The 22,141-nt window shown below is 41.5% G+C and overlaps 2 protein-coding genes across 2 annotated transcripts; one reads left to right on the top strand and one right to left on the bottom strand.

Moving 5' to 3' along the window:
* The first annotated feature begins 39 nt into the window (after positions 1–39).
* LOC116708245 (zinc finger protein 3 homolog) lies at positions 40–7,430 on the top strand. Its single transcript, XM_032546098.1, has 3 exons — positions 40–2,342; positions 3,788–3,991; positions 5,593–7,430. Exons 1-3 carry the CDS (start codon positions 2,183–2,185, stop codon positions 6,651–6,653), a joined length of 1,425 nt encoding a protein of 474 aa, XP_032401989.1. The 5' UTR covers positions 40–2,182; the 3' UTR covers positions 6,654–7,430.
* Positions 7,431–13,740: 6,310 nt separating this feature from the next.
* On the bottom strand, positions 13,741–18,619 carry proca1 (protein interacting with cyclin A1). The gene is made up of 4 exons (XM_032546042.1): positions 17,900–18,619; positions 17,673–17,805; positions 15,579–15,713; positions 13,741–15,489 (listed from the first exon to the last, which is right to left on the bottom strand). The coding sequence occupies exons 1-4, from the start codon at positions 18,435–18,437 to the stop codon at positions 13,896–13,898; spliced, it is 2,400 nt and encodes a 799-aa protein (XP_032401933.1). The 5' UTR covers positions 18,438–18,619; the 3' UTR covers positions 13,741–13,895.
* Between the last annotated feature and the right edge of the window lie 3,522 nt (positions 18,620–22,141).

Here is a 22,141-nt window from a genome sequence, read left to right as displayed (position 1 = left end):
TTCCTGGTTTTAATGAGAACGCCAGCAGCAGAACGCGAGCAGCAGAACGCGAGTCCATTCTTCAGGAGTCGTAACCTTCATGTTTTAGATGTTTTTTTAGTTCAACATAACTGAGTGTAATGAATGGCTGACTGCAGACGTTCATGACATACCGAGACAGGAGCTTCTGCTGTGTCTTCAGCTGTGTTTGAGCAGGGCCGCATCTACAACATTCAGAGTCTGGAGTTAGGGTTCCCCCCCAACAGCTTCTGGCTGGGGACCCCTCACCCCCCATATCCTTTTTTTTTAAAAATTTAATTATTTGTATTAATTTACCAATTAGTGCACACAAAACAAAAATCAAACACATGTTTTGATCTACAAAAGAACAAGCAGCAAATTAGATAAGAGAACAAACAATAATAAAAAAAATATCAAAAGGGGAACCCTGTTTTCAAACCCCACACACAATGCTACAAAAATATGTAAAGAAACATCAACTTTTGGAATGTTTTTTTTAAATTCACTATTCATTGTTGCTACAGTAGATTAGCATGAATGCTGCCTCAACTCTTCTGGTTTTAGTTGGACAGGAGTGCCATCTTTTGCACTTGCTACGCTAGCTTGAGTAGCAGAGCAGCTTGATGAATTTGGCAGCCAATCAGAGAAATGAGTGTATCTATTTACATACAAGTTAGAAAATCTGAAACATTTTCATGTTATTGTACCGAGCGACCAGTCGTTTTAGTGTTAGAAGGACAACATTTTGTGATAAAACCCAACAAATGTAGAAAGTCCCAACTTCCCTACCAGATTGTAACGTCTTGACAGCATGGTGGTACTCGGAAAAATTTAGTATTCATTGGTACTTGTTATTAAACTCTGAAGAATTCTTCCATCCATCCATTTTCTTACACCCTTGACCCTAGCGGGGTCGGCAGGGGTGCTGGTGCCTATCTCCAGCGAGACATTTCGGGCGAGAGGCGGGGTCACCCTGGACAGGTCGCCAGTCCGTCACAGCTTAAGATTTCTTGTTCTAGAAGAATAATGCATGGGACTGAAGGTGGTAATCTTTTTGACCTTTTTATAACCTTTGACAGGGAGAGAACGCCTATGTGCGAACTTCAATGACAAACTAAAATATTATCCTCGTTTTCCCAGATGATTCTGGAGCCTAATCTAAACATTAGGCCAGGTCAGAGGTCACCAACTCCCCAACCTTTGTTCACAAACTTTATTACCGTGCTAATACCCTTCTCCATTTCCTGTCCAAACAGTGAAATGAATAAAAGGAAAGTTGGTTAAACTAACATTATGGAGTCTTGCTGCATTCCGTTTATCTCTGAAGTGGGAGAGCATGAACAGCATGACGCCAAAGCCCAGTTTCAGGTGACGGTCCGTTTTTCAGATACAGATATTTTGCAGCCTCTTGAGTGTCAGTGGTTTAATAAGATTAAAAACTGATAGAAGTTGTCTAGTCAGGAGAATTTCAACATATATCATGCATGGCAGCCATATTGGATATGGACATGGACAAAATGCGACTTTCCCAGGCAGACATCCGGATTCAGGGTGGATTCTCGTTGTTTTCCTGACTGGGATATCTTAAATCTTAACTATGCAAAACTTTTAGCTGGCTGGAATTTGTTTAGCATTCCAAGCTCTTGATTGACCTTTTTTTTTTTTTTTTTTTTGATTTTGCTATTTGTTCATCGAAACTGATCATACAAGTTAACTTCGAGTCAAAGCTCAAATCGGAGCGAGTTATAGTTTATTTCTGACATATTTAGAGCGGCCGGGCAAAGTGCTGCTCAAAGTACAACAATAATAGTACAATATAAACTTCAATAAACCAATGAAGAACAAATAAAACATAGCTAGACAAGATCAAAGGTTGTGCAGAAACAGGAAAAATAACTTCAACTTGAACTAAAAGCCAAAGCACGGTGGGGTTTAAATGATCGCCAGTCTGTGCAGGTTGTTCTTTCAACTCGAGTTCCAGATCGAACTCCGCACCTCTACCACCAGGTGGCGGTAAAGCGCTGTTCCCTCACTTGTGCGGGAACACAAGTAAGGGAACTGTTAAAAACAACAGAAGAAGAAGCAGCATCTTCTGAATGGTTGTTTGGGTGGGAGACGTGTTTCGTGAGAGGCCTCCCGTGTTATTTCCTCCCCCTCGTATATTCCAGTTTTTGTAGTAACAATGTCTTCATGTCAGGATCTCAGAGAGTTCATCAGAGACAGGCTGGCTGCTGCGGAGAAGGAAATCTTCTCAGAGTTTGAAAAGCACATCATCCGGCATCAGGAAGAGGTCAGGCTGTTCAATGCCTACTGGAAACCGCAGTTGAAGCTGCACAGATTAAGTATGGACACCAAGTTTTTAACCCAAGGAGGTTATTTTTTAAAAATATGTAAGAAAGTCTCCGTGACTAGGACGCGAGGATGATTTCTTTTACTCCCGGAGTCACAATAAGAGCCATGACGGCGTTTGTTTGTTTTTTGTTTTTTTATAGTGTGTCGATATGTACTTCAGAAATGACATTTGAAACTAAAAGAACGAAATTTCTTTAAAATTCAGTAAATTGCTTTATGGTGGGCGGAGCTGACAAAAAAAACTGATCTAGAATCTGTGTGGCAACTTTATCTAAAACAACTATTTGCTTCTCAATACCTCGAATGCACTTTTTTTTTAAATTAAGTACGTTGTATTCAAATTGCATACAGTACAGACCAAAAGTTGGGACACACCTTTTAATTCAATGAGTTTCCTTTATTTTCATGACTATTGACATTGTAGATTCACACTGAAGGCATCAAAACTATGAATAACACATGTGGAAATATGCACTAAACAAAAAAGTGTAAAACAACTGAAAATACCCCTTATATTCTAGTTTCTTCAAAGTAGCAACCTTTTGCTGTGATTACTGCTTTGCACACACTCTGCATTTTCTTGATGAGCTTCAAGAGGTAGTCACCTGAAATGGTTTTCACTTCATAGGTCAACCTGCCCTGTCAGGTTAATAAGTGGGATTTCTTGCCTTATAAATAGTCATGAAAAAAAAGAAAACCCATTGAATTAGAAAGGTGTGTCCAAACTTTTGGTCTGTACTGTATGCGATTCAGGATGCAATCATTTAAGATGCATTTCACTGCATTCTGCACTTCTCTGACAGACACAGAAGGAAATATTCTTCTATTTTCACAAGATGTCTGAGTCACTTGTTTAACATTTGAATCATTTTTGGTAAAGGCTAAGCAGGTGAGGCACAGGGACAATTCCAGCTGCATTCAGCGCAGCAGGAAAAGCTTCAGGTAGTTTCCAGTTCTGGGTTCTACTGAAGTGATTTACTGAACTCATCCATCCAAACAGGTGATTTAACAAGAGGAGAAATTACTTGCTGTCACACAATGAAGTGTGATTGGGATATTATTTTTTTTTTCCTCCCCGGATAAATAAAATCAAGATTTAAATGTTGCTTTTAGAAATTTCATGTTGTTTTAAAACTTCTAAGTGTGTCACAATAATTCCGCTGGACGATAAATTGCCCCAGTAATTATTGCAACAAACGATAATACTGTTGTTTTGAGTTCACTTCCAACAACAATGGCAAAAATAATGCAAGTTGGCCCTCTCAAAGTTCAATAAACTTTTAATTTTGCAAAGAACACTTCACACTGGTAGATATTTCTCAATATAGATAACAACGTAAACCCACTTTTGTTCTGATCGTCTCCAGGCTCCCGACTTTTTCCTTTGTCGTTGCCCTTTGAACTTTGTCGTCGTTCGTTGTCTTTTTCCTCCCAGGCCTCCCGCAGCAACACGTCAGCGTGGCGGAGGAGGTTTCTGCCGGGCAGCTGGCCGGTGACGGGGGGACGAGCTGCAGCCGGGGCCCCGAGGAACCACGGGTGAAACACGAAGAGGAGGACTGCTGCAGCGCCCAGGAGGAAGAGGAAGCAGAGCAGGAGGAGGAGACACACAGACACACACTGCATGCTTGTCATGAGGAAGGTGGGGAGTACGAACTAGTCCGTTATGACTCTTCTACTGTGAAAACGCTGTTCAATATTTTTAGTGGACACTAGTTTTTTTTTTGATCATTTTTATCAGTTTTTAGTTTCCTGGAGTTCTTGACTAAAGTTAGAATGTTTTAACATTATGTACTGTCTGATTCCACCATATTGAACCGCGTTCTTAAAAGTTTTTCAGATTTGTAAAGGCTTAATTGGTTTACAGTGAGGACAGAGACTAAGTTTCACTACCACAACAGCACAAAACCACGCAGAGTCTGACCTTGGCTGGATTATGAGCAAGAATTACAAGACTATTAGTTTCTTTTTAAGTATTTGGATTCTCTTTCCAGTCAGATAAGTTTCTAACTTTTCCCCAGAACATTTGAATGATTAGCTAACACAGGGGGGCAAGTGGCATTTGATTCATTTTGGTTCTAATCACATTTAACTTAGAAAAAAAAAAAAGGTTAACATCTAAGTAAATGAAAATGACAAAATAACACAATTTAGAGTTAGTCTCTGTTGTTATATTTGAACTAAAAGGTCTTATAGGAGGATATTTGTTGCACTCTGATGTAAACTTAGACCTATTTTTCTTTTATTTCCAGTTCTATCCAATCACATTCTAAATATTCGGAATTTTATTGTTATATACAGTACAGACCAAAAGTTTGGACACACCTTCTAATTCAATGGGTTTTCTTTATTTTCATGACTATTTATAAGGCAAGAAATCCCACTTATTAACCTGACAGGGCACCTATGAAGTGAAAACCATTTCAGGTGACTACCTCTTGAAGCTCATCAAGAAAATGCAGAGTGTGTGCAAAGCAGTAATCACAGCAAAAGGTTGCTACTTTGAAGGAACTAGAATATAAGGGGTATTTTCAGTTGTTTTACACTTTTTTGTTTAGTGCATATTTCCACATGTGTTATTCATAGTTTTGATGCCTTCAGTGTGAATCTACAATGTCAATAGTCATGAAAATAAAGGAAACTCATTGAATTAAAAGGTGTGTCCAAACTTTTGGTCTGTACTGTATATACAGTACAGTATCCTGTATACTGTACTGTATATACATGGGTGTTAGTATTATTATTATTATTACTATAGTTATTAGAAATTGAATCTGATGACAATAGTTGACTACCTACAACATGTAAAAAATAAACTGTAACAACATTTCTTTCAAATGGCTCAGAAAGTGCAATTAGGAACTTCAAATAGATAATAAAGCATGACGTCAATCAGAGCACGAAGCATAGAGCTAGACTGAATAGATTTGCCATTATAGATCGGGCACATTGTTACCGATACACAAACTAGACTTTCTTCAATATCAGCACCGATACAGATATTAATATCCTATCAGTGCATCTCTATCCAGAGTATGGCTGGTTTTTCCTAAAGAATGTGGCCAAAGTTTCCTGCTCAGACTGGTGCCAGTGGTCCTGACAAGGACTTTCAAAATCAAAGTCTTGAAAATGCAAAGTATCAGATTATTTTTCCTTCATTTGACAAGATTCTTAAATGGAAACTACTCCTTTCCACCAGATTCTCCTCCGTCTTTCAGTTGCTTTGTCTTTTTGTCGCTACAGTCCTCCCACGGCGACGGCTCTGCGTGGAGGAGAACGCTCCCACTGACCAGCTGCTCTCTGGCCAGGACAGGACCCGCACTGGAGCCAAGGAGGAGCCAGAACCTCCACAAATCAAAGATGAACAGGAGGAACGGAAGCTGGAAGCGCAGGAGGAGACAAACGGATTCTTGCCGACTCCTAGTTGTGAGGAAGGCAAGAGCTCTGTGTCAGAACGATGCGCCGGTCTTCTTCGAACCAGCGTAGGCAACCGGATCCAGCCTCTCGCCGTGTTTGCGCCTAAGGAGGAATATTGCGAAGGTGAACGTGCAGACGATATAAACACGGACCTCCCTCTGGTGTCGGGCTCTACGGTTGAGGCAGCCACGCAGACTTTTCAGTGTGGCTTTTGTGAGAAAACCTTTCAGTTTAGATCCAGACTGATCCGACACGTGGGCACCCACATGCGCAAAAGCAAGTTGAGGTGCGGCGTTGGCAAGAAGTCGTTCAGCCAGAACTGCCAGCTGGTCCACCACAAGAAAACCAAAGGCTCCGGCGGAAAACCGCTCGGTGCACAGGCCGGCTTATCAACTCGCGCCGAGACTGAGCGAATCCTCTGCAACACGTGTGGGAAAGGCTTCTGCAACCCCTCCATCATGAAGAGACACGCAAGAGTCCACACGGGAGAGAAGCCGTTTGCCTGCGGCGCGTGCGGGAAGTCCTTCAGTCGAAGGGACCACCTGCTGTCCCACACGAAATCCCAGTCGGCCAAACCGCGAGACCCGCCGCAGCCCGCCATGAAGCGGAGGGCCGTCCGCGCGGCCAAGAAGCTCTATTCCTGCCAAACATGCAGGAAACGCTTCACGCGACACCGCTGCTTCTTGCACCACACCAAGAGTGACTGTCCGCTCGTCTGCAAGACCTGCGGGAAACGGTTCAGTCACTTGTCGCAACTGAAGCGACACGAGTCGATCCACTCGGGCGTGAAGCCGTTTCCCTGCAGCGTCTGTGGGAAAGGCCTGAGTAGAAGGGACCACTTGGTGCGCCACATGAAAGTCCACGCCAAGAGCAACCCTTTTGTTTGACGTAGCCAAATGTTGATAGAAACGCAGCAGCTAAGGGCTGAAAAGGCTTTTAGTTTGATTGTGGTAATTTGAGCGTCCGCATGAGAATCAACACTGGTGAGATGCTTCCTTGTCACAGAGATTGAGAAGAGTAAGTCAAGTCTAGTCCAGCACGATGGACCACACTAACTTCAACAACCAAGCTAACTGGTTAGTTAGTTTGGCAAATATAACAGCAAATATACCTTAATATGCACAGTGGAAACTGGGGGTGCACCGACTGCAGTTTTCTGGACTAACCAGTTACAGTCCATCATTTAAAAAGCCTGACCTACCCATTCCAATATTGGCCAATACCAATTTGTTTTTGTCTGTAAATGTTACATCGGTGCACCCCTAGAGGAAATGAGTTTATTTCCATCAGAGAAGCTAACTTCTACAGCCGTTCTTATCTCTGCTCTTCGCTGCCAATCAGCGTCTTGTTCTTGAATTCAGCTGCTGGGATTGGCTGCTTTGCTAGCTGCAGCCAATAACGTGTTCAAGTAGCCTTAATGAAAGAAATGTTCATAAATAATTTAGTTCAACAGAAACATGTTTTAATTTGTGTAGTCCACAGCTGTTTCATCAACAAAGCTTCTTTTTTTTTTTCTTTCTCAAATCAACTTTGTTTTTCTCCCGTAATTTAAGATGTTTTGGTTCAATTCTGTCTGTTTTCTGTATTCTTGTACTTAAGCAAGAAATACTCCGTTGTACGAATAGCAGCAGAAATGATTGAAATAAAACCCATTTTGAAATGTTTTCTGTCATTTTTCATTTCTATTTAGAAAAGAAAGCGAGGGGGGAAAAAAAATTGATTTAAAATCGGATGTGGAATGAAAATAATTTGAGATTTTATCATAAAACACAAAATGAAAATGTCACAAAAACATCAGACAGATGGATTTTAGCTTTTGTCAGGCCCAAAGATTCAAATCCAACTCCAGGTGCTTGCAGGTGTTCTTAGGACTCATTTTGTGACTTTGGTTTCAAGATACTTTATATCTAGCTGGCATATGTAAGAGAACATAACGGAAAAAAAAAGGCTACTTTTATTATCTATTGATGGAAAATGTGAAAGAAAAATCCAAATCGGATCTGTCTGAGTCGTAGTGAAGAGGTAGCGCCAGCAGGGGGCGACACAAAGTTTTATTCCTCAGCCTGTTCAATTTGAACTGCGGGCTCCAGCTGCTACGTAGCTCGTGCAAACATAAACATCTCGTTTTCTTTTTTTTTTTTCTTTCAATAAAAGAAAACTTCCCCGATACATTCTGGGAACAGAAAATTACGTGGAATAACAAAGTTACAGCAAATCTTTATTTTTGAAGCAGAAGCATTTAGAATACATTTTCTACTTCTAAAAAAAAAAACATCTAGTGGGAATGAATGAAAAATGTCCAATATTTGTTATTTGTTAATATTTTACTCTATAAAGACTAGATGCTGCTTCTTCAAATTTTACAAAGTTGTTTTTTTTTTTTTTTCTTAGTAGGTCAGTTAGTTTGTAGGTGAGTTCATGTTCGACTCCGAACTCTAATTTACTCTAATGGTCGCTTGAGTTTTTGTTGGCCCTCTAACAACACGAGTCTTAAGCTTTCTTATTGCTCGGCATGTTTCTTTGCTTTGCCGTTTCGAAGAGTGACTCCACTAATTCGTGCCATATGTGGAACAGGAAGCTTGAAATTTAGTAAAAGTTGCTCCAATTATATTTGCTTGATAGAATTTGGTAGAAGAGCCAGAATTTGATTCATCAGGGGGGGGAAAAAAAAAAAAAAGTCTATTAAAAAATCATTTAACTTTGTCATTCCACATAATGTTCTGTTCCCAGAATGTATAGGAAAAAGTTTTCTCTTACAGAAAAGATACTTCTTAAAATGAAATGCTAGCTTCACCAAATGAAGGAATTCAAGGTAAAGGTAAGCTGACAGCAGGTGTTGAATATGAAAAGCCGAAGCTGCTTCCTGAGAACGTTCAGGTCAGATCTGTGCTCCGTTTTAGACTCGTCTGTCCAAACACTGTCAGTCCAGAAGTCCTGATCTTTGTCAGGCCAACATGTTTGATCTTTTATTTAAACTTCCCATGAAATCTAAACTTGTTCAGTCTCTTTCTGACTCTGCAGGCCGGGGGCTATTATGTTAAAGGTCCCTTACTCACTCTTTGGCTTTCCAAAGCTTCTTTTAGCACCACTATCACAAGTAGTACCACTGGTCAAGGTCAAGGCGAGTAGTTTTTCCCAAACTGTTTAGAGAAACGTCTTTGTTTGGGCTTTAATAAACCAGTAACGATATCACACAGCACCAAAAAGATAGGTCTTGTGTAAAGGGAATAAAATGCTCAAGTTGACACAAGTTTAAAATAGTATGTTAAATTATGTCTTCCAAAAGTATTTTTTTCTGTTTCTCCTTTATTTATTTTAGATGAATCACTTTAAAAAAAAAAAGTGGTTTAAATTCAATTTTTATCTCCACTAGGCTCTTGAGTAGAACTGTCTTTGGGTTTTTGGTGTGTAATAATAAATTGGTGTACAGAGGGAACCTGGTGAAGGAGTTCGGCCCTGGCCTTTCACTGCAGACGCTCTCCTTTGACTCCAGACATTCCTGTAGGTAACATTGTGTCCAACGCCCCAAGGGCATGACGTAGGCTGGCACAGAGCAGAGGAGCCTGGATCAGGGATCTGCAGCCTGCGGCTCCAGAGCCACACGTGGCGCTCTGGAGCCTCCTCTGTCGGTCTTGCAAAATCGTAAATGTAATTATAGAAGCAATAAAAATAGGTGGTTTTAGGAATTCTTCTACTTCATGCAGTATGTTTCTCCACCTTTTTTGGGCCAGCGCCCCCCTTATCCATTATCCAGGTCTCTCACCGCCCCCGCATCAAAGAAGATGTAGGCTACTTTGCACTGAATATTATTTTAATATTGATATATCACTATTCTTGATGTTTAGATTTTTATGGTTGTGTCTGGAGTTATCGTCAAAAATAATTTCCCAGAGAACAAAAAAGCCATGTGAATAGAAATGATCTTTACAGGCGTCTAAGAAAAATGCAATGAATGGACATTCAACTTAAAATCGGTAAGCCTGTCAGCAGCCAATCAAAGTGGAAATAAGTATTCTTGTTCTGTGCCATTTTCTATTGTTAGTTGTTAAATATTCCACAAAATGTCCAGATGAAAGATCTACAACAATACCAATTTAAACTCTGAACTATTTGCAAAAGACTGAGCATTAAAACATGGATAGAACTGCAACTGCATTAATCATAAATCTTCTCTTCAGTGTTTCTGTGAGTTTCTGGTGGTGCAGCTCTGTGCTGCCTTCAGGAGAATGGGACATCAGAGTATCATCCATAAAATTTCACCCACATGACATTTACTGTGCAAACCAGAGCTTTCAGTGGAAAAACAAAAGTTCCTTTTAATGCCATACAAATATGAGACAGAAAAATGGATTATATCTTCATATAGACCTGACTATTGATTTATAGATTAATAGTTTTACTGGACAGAAATTACAAAGAACAAAGCTGCTTCTTAATCAAATCCTAATGAGTCAAATTGCCTCATGACATTAACACTGACATGTAAAATAATATTGAAGAAATAAATGTATCAAATCTAATTAAAAACATAAATAAGCGATAAGTTCGTTACTGTTATTGTCTACAAGACATATTTCTTCTTAGTACTAGATATGGTCTCAACAAACTCATCGCAATTCAACAATATTATTTGACCTTTAATCTGAAAACAGTGTCTGTTTGCCCATGGAAGGTTTTTTTTTTTTTTTTTTAATTTTACATTGCTTCATTTTTCTGAGGGATACACAGTGAGGGTATCATGATTTTAGTAATCACATGTTTATAAGATCGATATTCTGTTGTCCTTTCATGGAAGCGGGCAGACGGACATTAAATCACGTTTTAATATAAGTTGCTGCTTTGACATGATCACAGCACTGACAAAACATATGTCTAAAAATCCTCAATAAAACATAAAATATTTGAAAGTCAGACACCAGACAAGTGAGTCGCAGCAACGTCATCAGCCGGTGTGACGCTGAACTGATGCGGTGAAGCTACCAGTAGCAGGAGAAGCTAACAGACACTGAAGAGGAGGAGAGCTGCTATCAATACAGCTGCAGCCAAGCATGTTTTAATGTTACACAATACAGTTTTAGCAAGTTGATCAAAGTATAAACTATGATTGTTGTGCATTTAAGAAGTAAAGTTTACCTTCGACCAAAAGGCCCCAAAAGCCCCAGCGCCCCCTTTTGTAAAAAGTTCCGCCAGCGCCCCCTGCCGTCCTCTGAACGCCCCCGTTGAGAAACGCTAGGTTAGAATATCATAGAGAAAGGGCAGCAATGATACAAGGCTTGTAATGTAAATTTATGTATTTTAACTTTATTCTATGTACTTTATCATTTTTAAGTAGACTATCTTTCTTCATTTTGCATATTAATGAGCGGCTCACTCATTTGGCCTCAGCTTGAGATTTGGTTCAATTGTAAAAGTAAAATTTATTTTTGTTCTAAAATCTAAATATATAGAAAAAATATATATATTTTCACTCCAAAGCTGTCAAAATACACATAATTTTTGGTGCGTACTTATGAGATCTTTTTTTTTTTTTTTTGGTTCTAGCTATATAAGTGTAAAAATAGTTGCAAATGTAGCGACTATCACCTTTAATATGAAAAAAAACCTTAAAATGTTTTAAGGATACTTAAGTTAAGACTGACCAATCCTTGCTTATCTTTTATTTGCTCTTTTCTTTCATTATTTTATATAGTTCAAAACTATATAAATTATTTGATGACTTGCACACAATGTACAGGCATGTTTTCTTTCTGAAGATAATCTTCTCCCCTGTCGAGCCAAATTTTGCTGAAAAGACTGAAAACATGATATAAATTTCCATCTCAACACGTTTGCACCTTAAGTGGACGGTGAAAATTGAAAAATGTGTTTTCATATAAAGACATTTAATCTGGTTTGCAGGTCATAAACTGTTTTTGTTTAGACTATATTTTGGCAGGCGATATGAGCTGAATATTGAGAGTTTAATGTCCTTTCTGAACGTAGCAACCAGAAGCCCCCGATCTGAAACTCCCAAAAAATAAAGCTCACAGCAGAGCGTTTCTCTGAATATGTCACTGAACTATGAAACAATATTCTTCCATATTCACTAACAAATTTGCATTGTGTACCAACCCTATGCTCCAGCAAAAGGAATGTGAGGTATTCACTCTATTTTCCTATTTTTTTTCCAAACATCATAAATCATCTTAATTTAGATAAACTAAATTAACAAACCAACTACGGTAATTAACTTTGTTGAATACTTTGCCGTTGGTGTGTTGTGTACTGTTCAGTCTGTTGTTAGTGATAGTTTGCCGTTTCCTGATTTAGCCAGTGAATTTCCTCATGTCTCAGCTCTCTGCAGCTGTCTCTCATCTGCTCATCAACTCACCTGTCTTCCATCACAGCAACCAACCCTCCCAGCATAAATACCTCTTTGTTTTTCTCAGGTTGTCCAGTTATTGTCCCCAGTCTGTTTTGTTTCGTTCCTGAGTTCAGTTGCTATAAAACTCTGCTGCCTTCACACACCTGCAGTCCTCACCTCCACTGCTTATTGTTCTCATGTGTGTGCTGGTGTGGACTTTTACTCCGCTTTGCTTTCCGATAAAGTTCTTCGATGAAAAACCTCGTAACATCGCGGTAACAGAGGTCAAATATGGCTGCTGTGCCTGTCGAGGTTTCTCCATATAAAGCATTATGTAAGCATGTGGGAAATCACCTGACCAGGGGGTTTCTGTGCCAGCTATTACAACCCTAACATGTAAGAAGTGAAAGTAATGAAGGTCTAATCTGTGTGGACGAGAATGTGATCCAATTTGTGGTGGAGGCAGCAAGTGGATCAAAGTCTGCACCACCCGGAAAACTTGTCAAACTGCACATACTCGGCGTTTCCATGGCGTCCGTTCTACAGCTTGAAAATTAAGGATTACAAAATCATCTGAAAGAAGTTTAAGAAGGTTACAGTTACGGCTTTCCAGTTTATACAGTCAATTTTTCTATGATTTGACATTTTCAGCTGGGATAATGCGCACAAAGTATTAAGCTAGCAAGACTGCTAGGTGCTAGCTAATGTGGTAGTGTTGTTGAATTATATGAATTAATTTAAAATTTTACTGTATTTCTATAACATCTCAAGCTTGAATGATAGAGTATTGTCTACACATTATTTTTCTGACAGATAAATAACATGTTTATTTATTTTAAATAAACATAAAACGTCCCTAGCAGCTAGCTAGCTAGCAAAAAAATTATTTTGGCTTATCTTAGAAACACAGGTGATACAATCCTACATGATTTCTTATTGTCATGGAAATCATCCCAATAAGCATTATGTTTAATTAATTTACACTAAAAAATATTTATTAAAATTTTAAGCAAGCAGCTGTAGTTCTTTTTAAATCTCGAAAGCAACCTTTAGCTGTTGGAGAAATTGCTGGTAACTATACTTTTTTTTTTAAAGTATTTTAGCTTTTGTCAATAAAATCCTCTGCGAGCAATATTGGACAAATTTATATCTGTCTGAGTTGTTTGGTTTTTTTTGTTGCTTTTTTTTTTTTTTTTTTTTTAGAAAAAACTTAAATATTTTTATTGACCAATTGCATTTTGCACCCTTCTGAAGACATCCAAGGGTGTGCCTCAGAGTTCTGTTTTGGGGCAGGAGCATTTTTTTAATTGAAAAAAAATATATAATAATTTATTTTAAATGTAATTTTTCTTTTTCTTTTTCTTTTACCGGCACACAATAAATTAAACATACTTTTCACTACCAGGTAAAAGTCTGGACACATCTCATCCAATTCAATATGACGTTGTGTCCCCACTTTTGATTTGCAGCACATGTCTTGATTTTACTGGTCAGCTTTGGGTGGAGCTTAAAAGCGGAGCCAAAAACTTATTTTCTCAAAGAGCCTTATTGGTTTGTGCAGCTAATTCTGTATACAACTCTACAGGATTTTATCACAGACGTAAACCATTTCTCCAAACAAACTCACAAAGAATATTTTATAAATTTTATTACTGACATACGGGAGAAAATATTGAAAAAACATCATTCTCGAGGTACAATCAGTGATTGCATGATTTCATTCTTTTAAGCAGTATAATGAAACATGACCTCTAGACTACGTCAGCTACGTCGGAAACACAGGGGCCTATTGCTGTCGACGCAACTGCAATGCCTTCCTCCTTTTCTTCCTGTTGAACTGTGCTCTCGCTCGCTCAATAGAGAACTGAAGCGGACTCATGGATGGAGCTGCAGACGTGGTCGTCCAGGACCTTTCGGATCTGACCTTGATTGGCGAAGTTGGAAGTGTCTCTGGCTCGTTTTGTTCCTGGTCGGATTTCTGCCGTTTCCTCAGAAGCATGTTGAGATTTGTACTCACTGTGGGGGCGGCCGTTGTCAAGAGCCTCAATTCATCATGAGCTTCTGTGTCTTGCAGCGCAGGGGTGCTCGCGAAACCCGGCCGACCTACCAGGGTTTGAGGAGTTGTGGGAACAAGGTTAGCATTTTCAGGGCCGCTGTGGGAAAATAGGTTTTGACTGGAGAGAAGGATGGCAGTTTTCCTCCTTCTGTTTCTCTGCACGCTCTCTTTTGACCTTCGCCTCTTTGAGGCAGAAAAGTTGGGGCTGAGAGCCGTAACCTGACTGTCCGGTCTGTAAAACGGCGTTCGTAAAAGCAGCAGCTCCGTGCGTGGGGCTGGTGCAGAGGTGGGAGACCCGGTGAGAGGGAACGCAGTCCGACTCTCTGGAGAGGAATCCCGAGGGTCAGAAGGCACAATCAGAGCGTCTGAGCTGACTTTCTTTCTTTTCTTCCTCTTCTCCTTGTCTCCTCTCTCCTTTGACCTGCTCCTTTGCACTTTGGGGGCTACGATAGGAACACTGGCAGTGCTTGTAGTAGTGGCGCTACGTTGCTCCAGTTCTGGCAGAATAATAATTGGAACAGAGTCTACGGAGTTTAATCTACGGTGTTCACAAGAAGGAGGTGAATTTTTCTTGCCGCTCTTTCTCCCACCCTTTTTCTGTCCTCTGCTTTTTACTTTCTGTGGCGTGCTAAGAGTCATCAGGTTCTCTGACAAAGGGACTTCCTCTTTCATCCCCTCAACTGACTCATTCGGCATCTTCCGGGCCTTCAGAGGTGATGATGTAATGGAAACCGTCTCCTTCCCCGAGGCAGGCTCATCTTTCATGACGTCATTGGAGGTCTCGTCTGTCCTTCTAAGCTCAAATTCCCTGTCATCAACTATGTTTGCATTAATCCTTGACTGGTTGCGTTTGTTGGACTCGCTGATGAAGTTGCTCAAAGACAAGAAGATGTCTTCTGCCTTGCTTCCTGCAGCTCCTTCCTCTGCTTTCACAGCCGCCTCCGTTTTCTGCTTCCTCTTCCTGCCCTTCCCTTTCTTTTTATGTTTCCTGTTTGCTTTCTTCTTCGCCCCAGCGTTCTTCCTCCTCTTCTTCTCCGAGGTTTGCGCCTCCTCCTTGTCGGAGTCTGCGTTGGAGCTTTGAGACGTGGAGACGGTGGCGAGCACCTTGATGAAGTCCTCGGCGGCGGTGACGACGTTCCTTAGCGACGGCTCCGATATCGTACTTTGAGTGGGACTCTCCCGCTGCTCCTCCTCTTCGCTCTGCTTGGATCCCTCCTGCTTGGGTGGCGCCACCGTCAGCTCGTCTATGACGTCAACACCGCCGTAGTCGTACGGCACCGCTTCTCTCAGCACGGCGATGGGGAACTTGTCGTATCGCTTGCACCTGAGGGACGGAGGAGGCGAACGGAAAGGAAGTCCATAAAGAATTCATGATGAACTGCAGCCTTGCGAGTTGTTGGCGGTGATACTTACAGGCCGTACCAGTGCCGCTCAGCGCACTGCTCCTCGTAGGCAAAGTCGAAGCAGGGCACACCGATGACGTTGAAAAACGCCTGACCCACAACCCTGGAGGATGTGTCGTTGACTTGTCTCAGGCAAGCTTTCAACCTGCAGGAAGAAATAAAAGAGTCGATCAAAAGGGGAAAAAAACAAGAGGATAAGATGTGGGCAAAACGAGGGATTCTCTTTGCCCACATCTTTGTATCTGACAAGTTACAAGTTACATGTAAAATAATGCTTTAATTTTTCTTACTGTACTTGATTCTGCTTTAAATTTACAAGTGAATCTTTTTATTTTGTCTCAGTTGAGCCAGGACTTTAAAAGGCCTTAAACAGTTTCTTTGCCCGCTTTGACACGGCGGGCAGCAGAGAAGCCGTACATCTACCCCAACTGGAAGAGCAGCACCAGCCCCTCGTCCTACAGAAGCATCAGGTGACGTCCACCTTGAGGAGGATCAACACCCACAAAGCTCCGGGACCGGATAAGGTGTCAGGCCAGACGCTGAAAACCTGCGCCGACCAGCTGGCAGGAGTGTTTCTGGACATTTTCAATCTGTCCCTGCAGCTCGCCACGGTTCCTGAGTGTCTCAAGTCTTCCACCATCATCCCTGTACCGAAGAAGAGGTCCATCACCAGCCTGAACGATTACCGGCCTGTCGCTCTGACCCCGGTGATCATGAAGTGCTTTGAGAGGATTCTTCTGAGGTACATCAGAGATTTCATCCCCGCAAACCTGGACAGCCTTCAGTTCGCCTACAGAGCGAACCGGTCAACAGAGGATGCTGTCTCCATCACTCTGCACACAGCCCTGACCCATCTGCAGCATCCCAACACCTACGTCAGGATGCTATCCTGGACTCCATTTACATAGACCTGGTCAAGAAGAGAGCTGGATCCATAGCCATGGATCCCAGCCACCCGGGCCACAGACTGTTTGTGCGGCTGCCATCACGCAAGCGGTACAGGAATATACGGACTACAACAAATAGACTGAGAAACAGTTTCTTCCCCACAGCCGTCAGAGCCATTACTCCCTGCCGCCCCCCCCTCCCACACATATCATAACCTCGCAGTCACACATACATATCCCCCACCCCCACACAGCCACACTGTTCTGCACTTTGCACTGTCACATTATCTGTACTTTGCCATAATTGGACCTGCTGCTGCTTCTTTGGATGGTTGAGTGCCTTTAGTTAATTTAGTTGTATATATTGTTATTATTATTATTGTGTGTTTGCTTATTTATACTGTATATATTTGACCTTTTGCACGGGAGCTGCAATGGAAATTTCGTTGAATTCTGTTCAATGACAATAAATGCTATCTATTCTATTCTATTCTATTCTATTCTATTCTTATGCAGTGGTTCATTGATATGGGGTCAACACCAGTGACCATCCAACTGGTCCTCCATGCTTGGCGGCTTTTTGATTTTAAAACCTGCTATACAGTACAGCGCACATGAGGCGACCAATGAATTAAATTCCCTAAATGACAGAGCATGTTTTCCTTGACAATCACAACACTTGCTTAGTATAAAGTGGTTATTTCAAGCACTTCTTTATTTTTCGTTTTTTTTATTTTCTTTTACAGAAACCCATAAAGCTTCTGAGTTCACTGAGTAAAAATGGTTTACTTTACAGTCTGTTTTCTCCTTGTTCTTTAAATGGATAGATTTTTTTTCTACAAATTTCTTGTCTTATATACTGTAACTAACACAGCAGCAGAAATGAGTTGAAATAGTCGCCATGAGAGATGCAGGGATTCCTCAAACCTTCATGAAAGGATCACAGCAACACTCCAGATTTGATAAGGGAATAACAATATAATGTGATATAAAGATCAGAGTTGATTTTGCAAAAGTTCTTGGTTGTCCCAGGCCAGCTGGTGACCCTAAAACAAACATGGAATCTTTCTACCCTGGTCATCTTAGTTTAACACTTTGGTTCCTGAGTTAAACGGTGCATTAGATATAATAACATCATCATGCTATAGGGACAGCTCAAATTATTTAGTTTAATGATTCAATACAACAATAAAAACTAAGCTTCCAGAGTTACTCACTCCTCATCGCAGTCACAGTGGCAGATGGAGTGCCACTTGAAGTTGGTGTATCCATAGTTTGATGAGAAGGCGTGGATGACGTGGGGGCAGTGGTCGTGGGTCCTGCAGCAGCTGTCCGTGTCTGCAAAGTCTCCTACGGAAAGGAGGTCACGGGGTCACTGCTTAGTCAGGCGTGTACATGCGCGTGCGATCATTTCATTTCGACAACGCGTCGCCTTCTCTCTTACCCAGCTGGTTGTAGTTGTCCGCATTGTTCCCGGCTCCGCACCAAAGGGTCCCCGGGTAGGTGAAGCCCCTCTTGGATCTCCTCAGACCCTTCCCCTGCTCATCCTCCCCGCCGCCGTGCGCCCTGCTCTCCTCAAACTCCCGGCACGCCAGCCTGGCTTCATCCATGCGCGCAAAACGCGCCTCCTCCTCCTCCTCCTCTTCTTCTTCCTCCTCCGGCCGCCGGCTGGTTCCTCTCCGCTCCTCCAGCCCCAGGCTGCACTCGTGCGCGAACGCCTTCGCCTCCGTCCGGTTCACGACCACCGAGCAGGTCACCAGCTGCCCGCCGGGGCTCACCACGGTGCGGACCACCTCGGCTCCGTCCGACACCTGGTAGAGAACGTTCCCCCCCAGCGGGGACAGCTTTGCGCAGAAGGTGCCGTTGACCATGGAGAACATCTCCTTGCTCTCCTTGTCTGCGTCCGAAGCGCGGCTCGGGAAGTCGCCCCTGGCCACGTTTCTGTCCAGGTAGGACAGGAGGACAAAGATGACTGACCACATGATGATGGTGGGCGGGTGGCACTTTTCAGCACCACGCGTAGCGCAGACAGCTCTCCTGGCGAGCCTCTTCTGGCGCTGTCTGGCGCAACCCTCCCACTTTTAAAGCCAGGCTGAGGTGGTGCGACTCGTAACGCGCAGGGTGACCACATGGGGAGGAGTCAGTGCAGCGAGATTAACCTCTTTAGCCTGGGGGGCATTGTGTTTCTGGTGCGCGGCCAGCAGGTACAAGCCGCCCGGTGTAGGGTTGCACCGAAGGAGAGCAGAGGGTTAAAGCCGATCTGAACTTGAACACCCCCCGCCCCCCTCCGACCCCTCCGGGGCTTCACCAGAGAGACGTGACCGCAGGTTACCTTCCAGGCCCCTCCCCTCAGAGAGGAGAGGAGTCCGACTCTCTGGGAACATGCGTGGAGGAATTCGAGCTTGCCTACGTTTCCCATGGTAACGCAAGCATCATGGGGTGGTTGTGCCAACACACCACGGACGTTGGACATCCTTCAAACGCAACAAAAAAAAAAAACGAGGCGGTGAATCGGTGTCGACCTAAAATCCCGACGTCGGGACAAAACTCTCCGGCTGAGGAATGTGGAGAGAGAGAGAGAGAGAGAGAGAGAGAGAGAGAGAGAGAGAGAGAGAGAGAGAGAGAGAGGGCTCCAAACTGAACTCCAGGATGAGTCGAAGCGTGTCAAGTTTAGGGGCCAAATTCAGTTGTGGGCACCGAAGATGTAGGTCATCCTGGTCCAGAAGAGTTTGAGATGAAGTTAGAAGATGTTTCCTCTCCTCGTCTAAACTTTTTGTGTGTCTTCCTGTGCTGTTAAAAATCCTAGTGAATTAAAAAATGTTCCTCTACTTACATTAAGTGTCAAAAAGTTTTATAAGATTGGGGGTTTTTTTTTGTATTTGTTTTGAGTCCTGCATTCAGATTGCAAAGGTTCGAATTTCAGACGGGGTCGATTTATTATCGGCAATATTATTACTTTATTATTATCTGATTTTGTTTTCCTCTTCATTGTTAAGAGTGTTATTTTTATTATCATAAGCAATGTAATGTAGCTATTATTATAATTTTATTTATTTTTTCTTCTTTCAAAAACGCACGCCATACCTAATATACCTACAGGACTGCACTGTACTCTGCTTTTTCCCGCACATTTCGTTTTGTTTTTGTGTACGTTCACTTCATCTTAACACCTCTATTTGATTTGTTTACATCATAATGCAAGAAAAAAGGAGATTTTTCGAGACGACCAACACAAATTAGTGACATTCAGAAGTACAGTAGAAGGAAAGTGCTTCTCTGGAAAAATAAAATAAAATAAAAATTCCCCCTCATTTGCCTACAGAGCTCACCTGTAGGGAAATCCCCAACAGCACAACTATTAGCAGTGGCAGTTTTTTATGGGCAGTTGCCCAGGGCGGAACTAGAACAGGTGGCGGCGGATGTTTTCATTGGTCCAGAACGAGGGATTTGACTATTAGTCATCACTTCCCAGAGGCAACATTAGCACATTAGCTTAAACACAACGAGCTTTTCTCCAGCTGCTTCAGGGATGCTGTTGATGGAGGACAAACCATATTACTAGTGTTATAGCTTGGGCCAGCCAAAGCGTAATAATCAACAACAGGAATTAAGTTAATTATTGATATTTATTGTTGAATACATGAAGGGTTCCCCGCTAACTTTATCCGTTCGTTGTCAACCCAACATGGGGATCACGCCAAACAGGATAGAAGAGTTCAGGGAAGTGCCACAAAATAAACAAAAAACAAAACAAACAAAATGAATGAAAAAGTTGTCAGCCCGCCCTCACAAGTACTACAAGCAGAAAAATGATCCTAACTGGGCGGACTAACAAAAAAGAAAGAAAAAAAAACCAAACGCTCAAAGGACAGCAGGAGGCAGTGCAAAAACTGTGAAACAAAAACACAAAAATTACTAAATGCGTATTAAATCATTTTAATCAAATCAACCTAAAAAAATGGCTTAGTCAAAGTTCAGAGTCTTAAACCTAACTGAAAACCCTTGACCCTCGACAAGATCTGAAATCTAAGGTTCAGATAAAATGTCCACCCAACTGACTTAACGTTCCAAAGAGGAATGGGCAAAAGCATCAACCGTACATGTGCAAAGCTGTTTGACATATGACCCGGAAAGATTCAAAACATATTCAACACATTCGTGAAATGTGAAATAGAATTTTCAGATTATCTGTAAAAGAAAATGTATGAGAACCATTTATGAATTTTCTTCCACTTAAAGTGACAAAAGTAAAAAGTTTAAGAGGTAAAAAAAAAAAATAATTTAATTCAGTTTACATAATCATACATAATTGAATACCTTTGTAAGGCAAAGTATATTTTCCTAATCTGCCATTTTCATATGATGCCTCTTGCTAATAAGTGATGCATCTCAGTGGAAGTGACTTTTTGTCCCAGGACAATAAAACCCTTCTTGTCAGGTTGGCTTTCTAATGAGCCCAGTGTTTTTGTCACATGGCTGGTCTTTACTGTGAGGCGCTAGAGGAGGAGATCCAACCCACACAAGCCGCTGAAATCGGATTGCTGGAAGGCGGAGAAAAATGATGTAAAATCACCAGAGGCAACATTCGATCACATCTCGAAGGAGTGAGAGGAAAGGCGGGGAGGGGAGAGAAGAAGAATGAAGAAAAAAAAAAAGTTTCCCATGAATTGAAATGCTCAGTGGTGGAAGGATTGGGGGCAAGAGAACAAGAGTAATAATCCTGCAGTTCCTGTGGAGCTCATTGAAGAAATAACACAAAACCATTTTGAAGGGGTATAAAATACTTAAACATTGAAGAAATAGACTTTTTTTTTTGTAGGATTTCTAGATTTTTTTTTTTTAAATCTAGGTTATCAATTAACGGCCTGTATGCATAAAAAGTCTCATTTGTTTTTCCACACTGAACTGTCTGGATTGTTAATTTAAATAAGATGCTAAAGTGGCCATTTTTGATAGATTTTTTGGAACCTGTGGCATTGATTCTTACAGCATTAGAACCCTCCACTTTATTGCACACAGAACAGCACCCTCTGGTGGCCGAGCAGTGCGTGCTGTTAATGTACTTTATTTGGGGTGGGGGGGTTGTGAGATGTTTCTCAGATTGTTGTTATTTTGACATTGTGCTATTTCTTTGTAAGTGTAGTTTGTAGTTTACGCAGATTAAAGATTTTTTTGTTTTTTTTTCCCACCTGGAAACTTCTGGAATTTGCTGATTCATCACGATCTGTTACACATGTTAAAGGTTCAGCGTGTAGCTTATACTGACATCTAGTGGAGACATTAGATATTCTGTACTTACAGTATGATATGATCTATCTATTGCTCACCTGAGCACCAGCATTGGTTTGTATCGGAGGAAGCAACCGAGGCATCCTTGAGGAACTTTGTTCTTTTTCAGCTGTTTTTTTTGTTGGTTTTCTTTTATTGTAAATGAGTAAATTTCCGCTTCTAGACTCAGAAATTCATTGAATAATCTAAGAAATTTTCTAGAAAAAAGAACGTGGAAATTTCTGAGTTTCAGAAGTTGAAAATCTGCTAGAAAAAACTAAGACATTTTCTAGGAAAAAGCGTTGAAATTTCTGAAATTTCTCAGATTTCAGTGAAAATTCCCTTTTTCTCTCTCTACAATGGCCCTTTTAGCCTGCGGTGGCTAACATTTTGTGCCAACTATGCGTTAATTTATACA

The sequence above is a fragment of the Xiphophorus hellerii genome, chromosome 18 (genome assembly GCF_003331165.1).
Source record: "Xiphophorus hellerii strain 12219 chromosome 18, Xiphophorus_hellerii-4.1, whole genome shotgun sequence".
NCBI lineage: Eukaryota > Metazoa > Chordata > Actinopteri > Cyprinodontiformes > Poeciliidae > Xiphophorus > Xiphophorus hellerii.
This window is presented reverse-complemented; position numbering and strand designations above follow the sequence as displayed.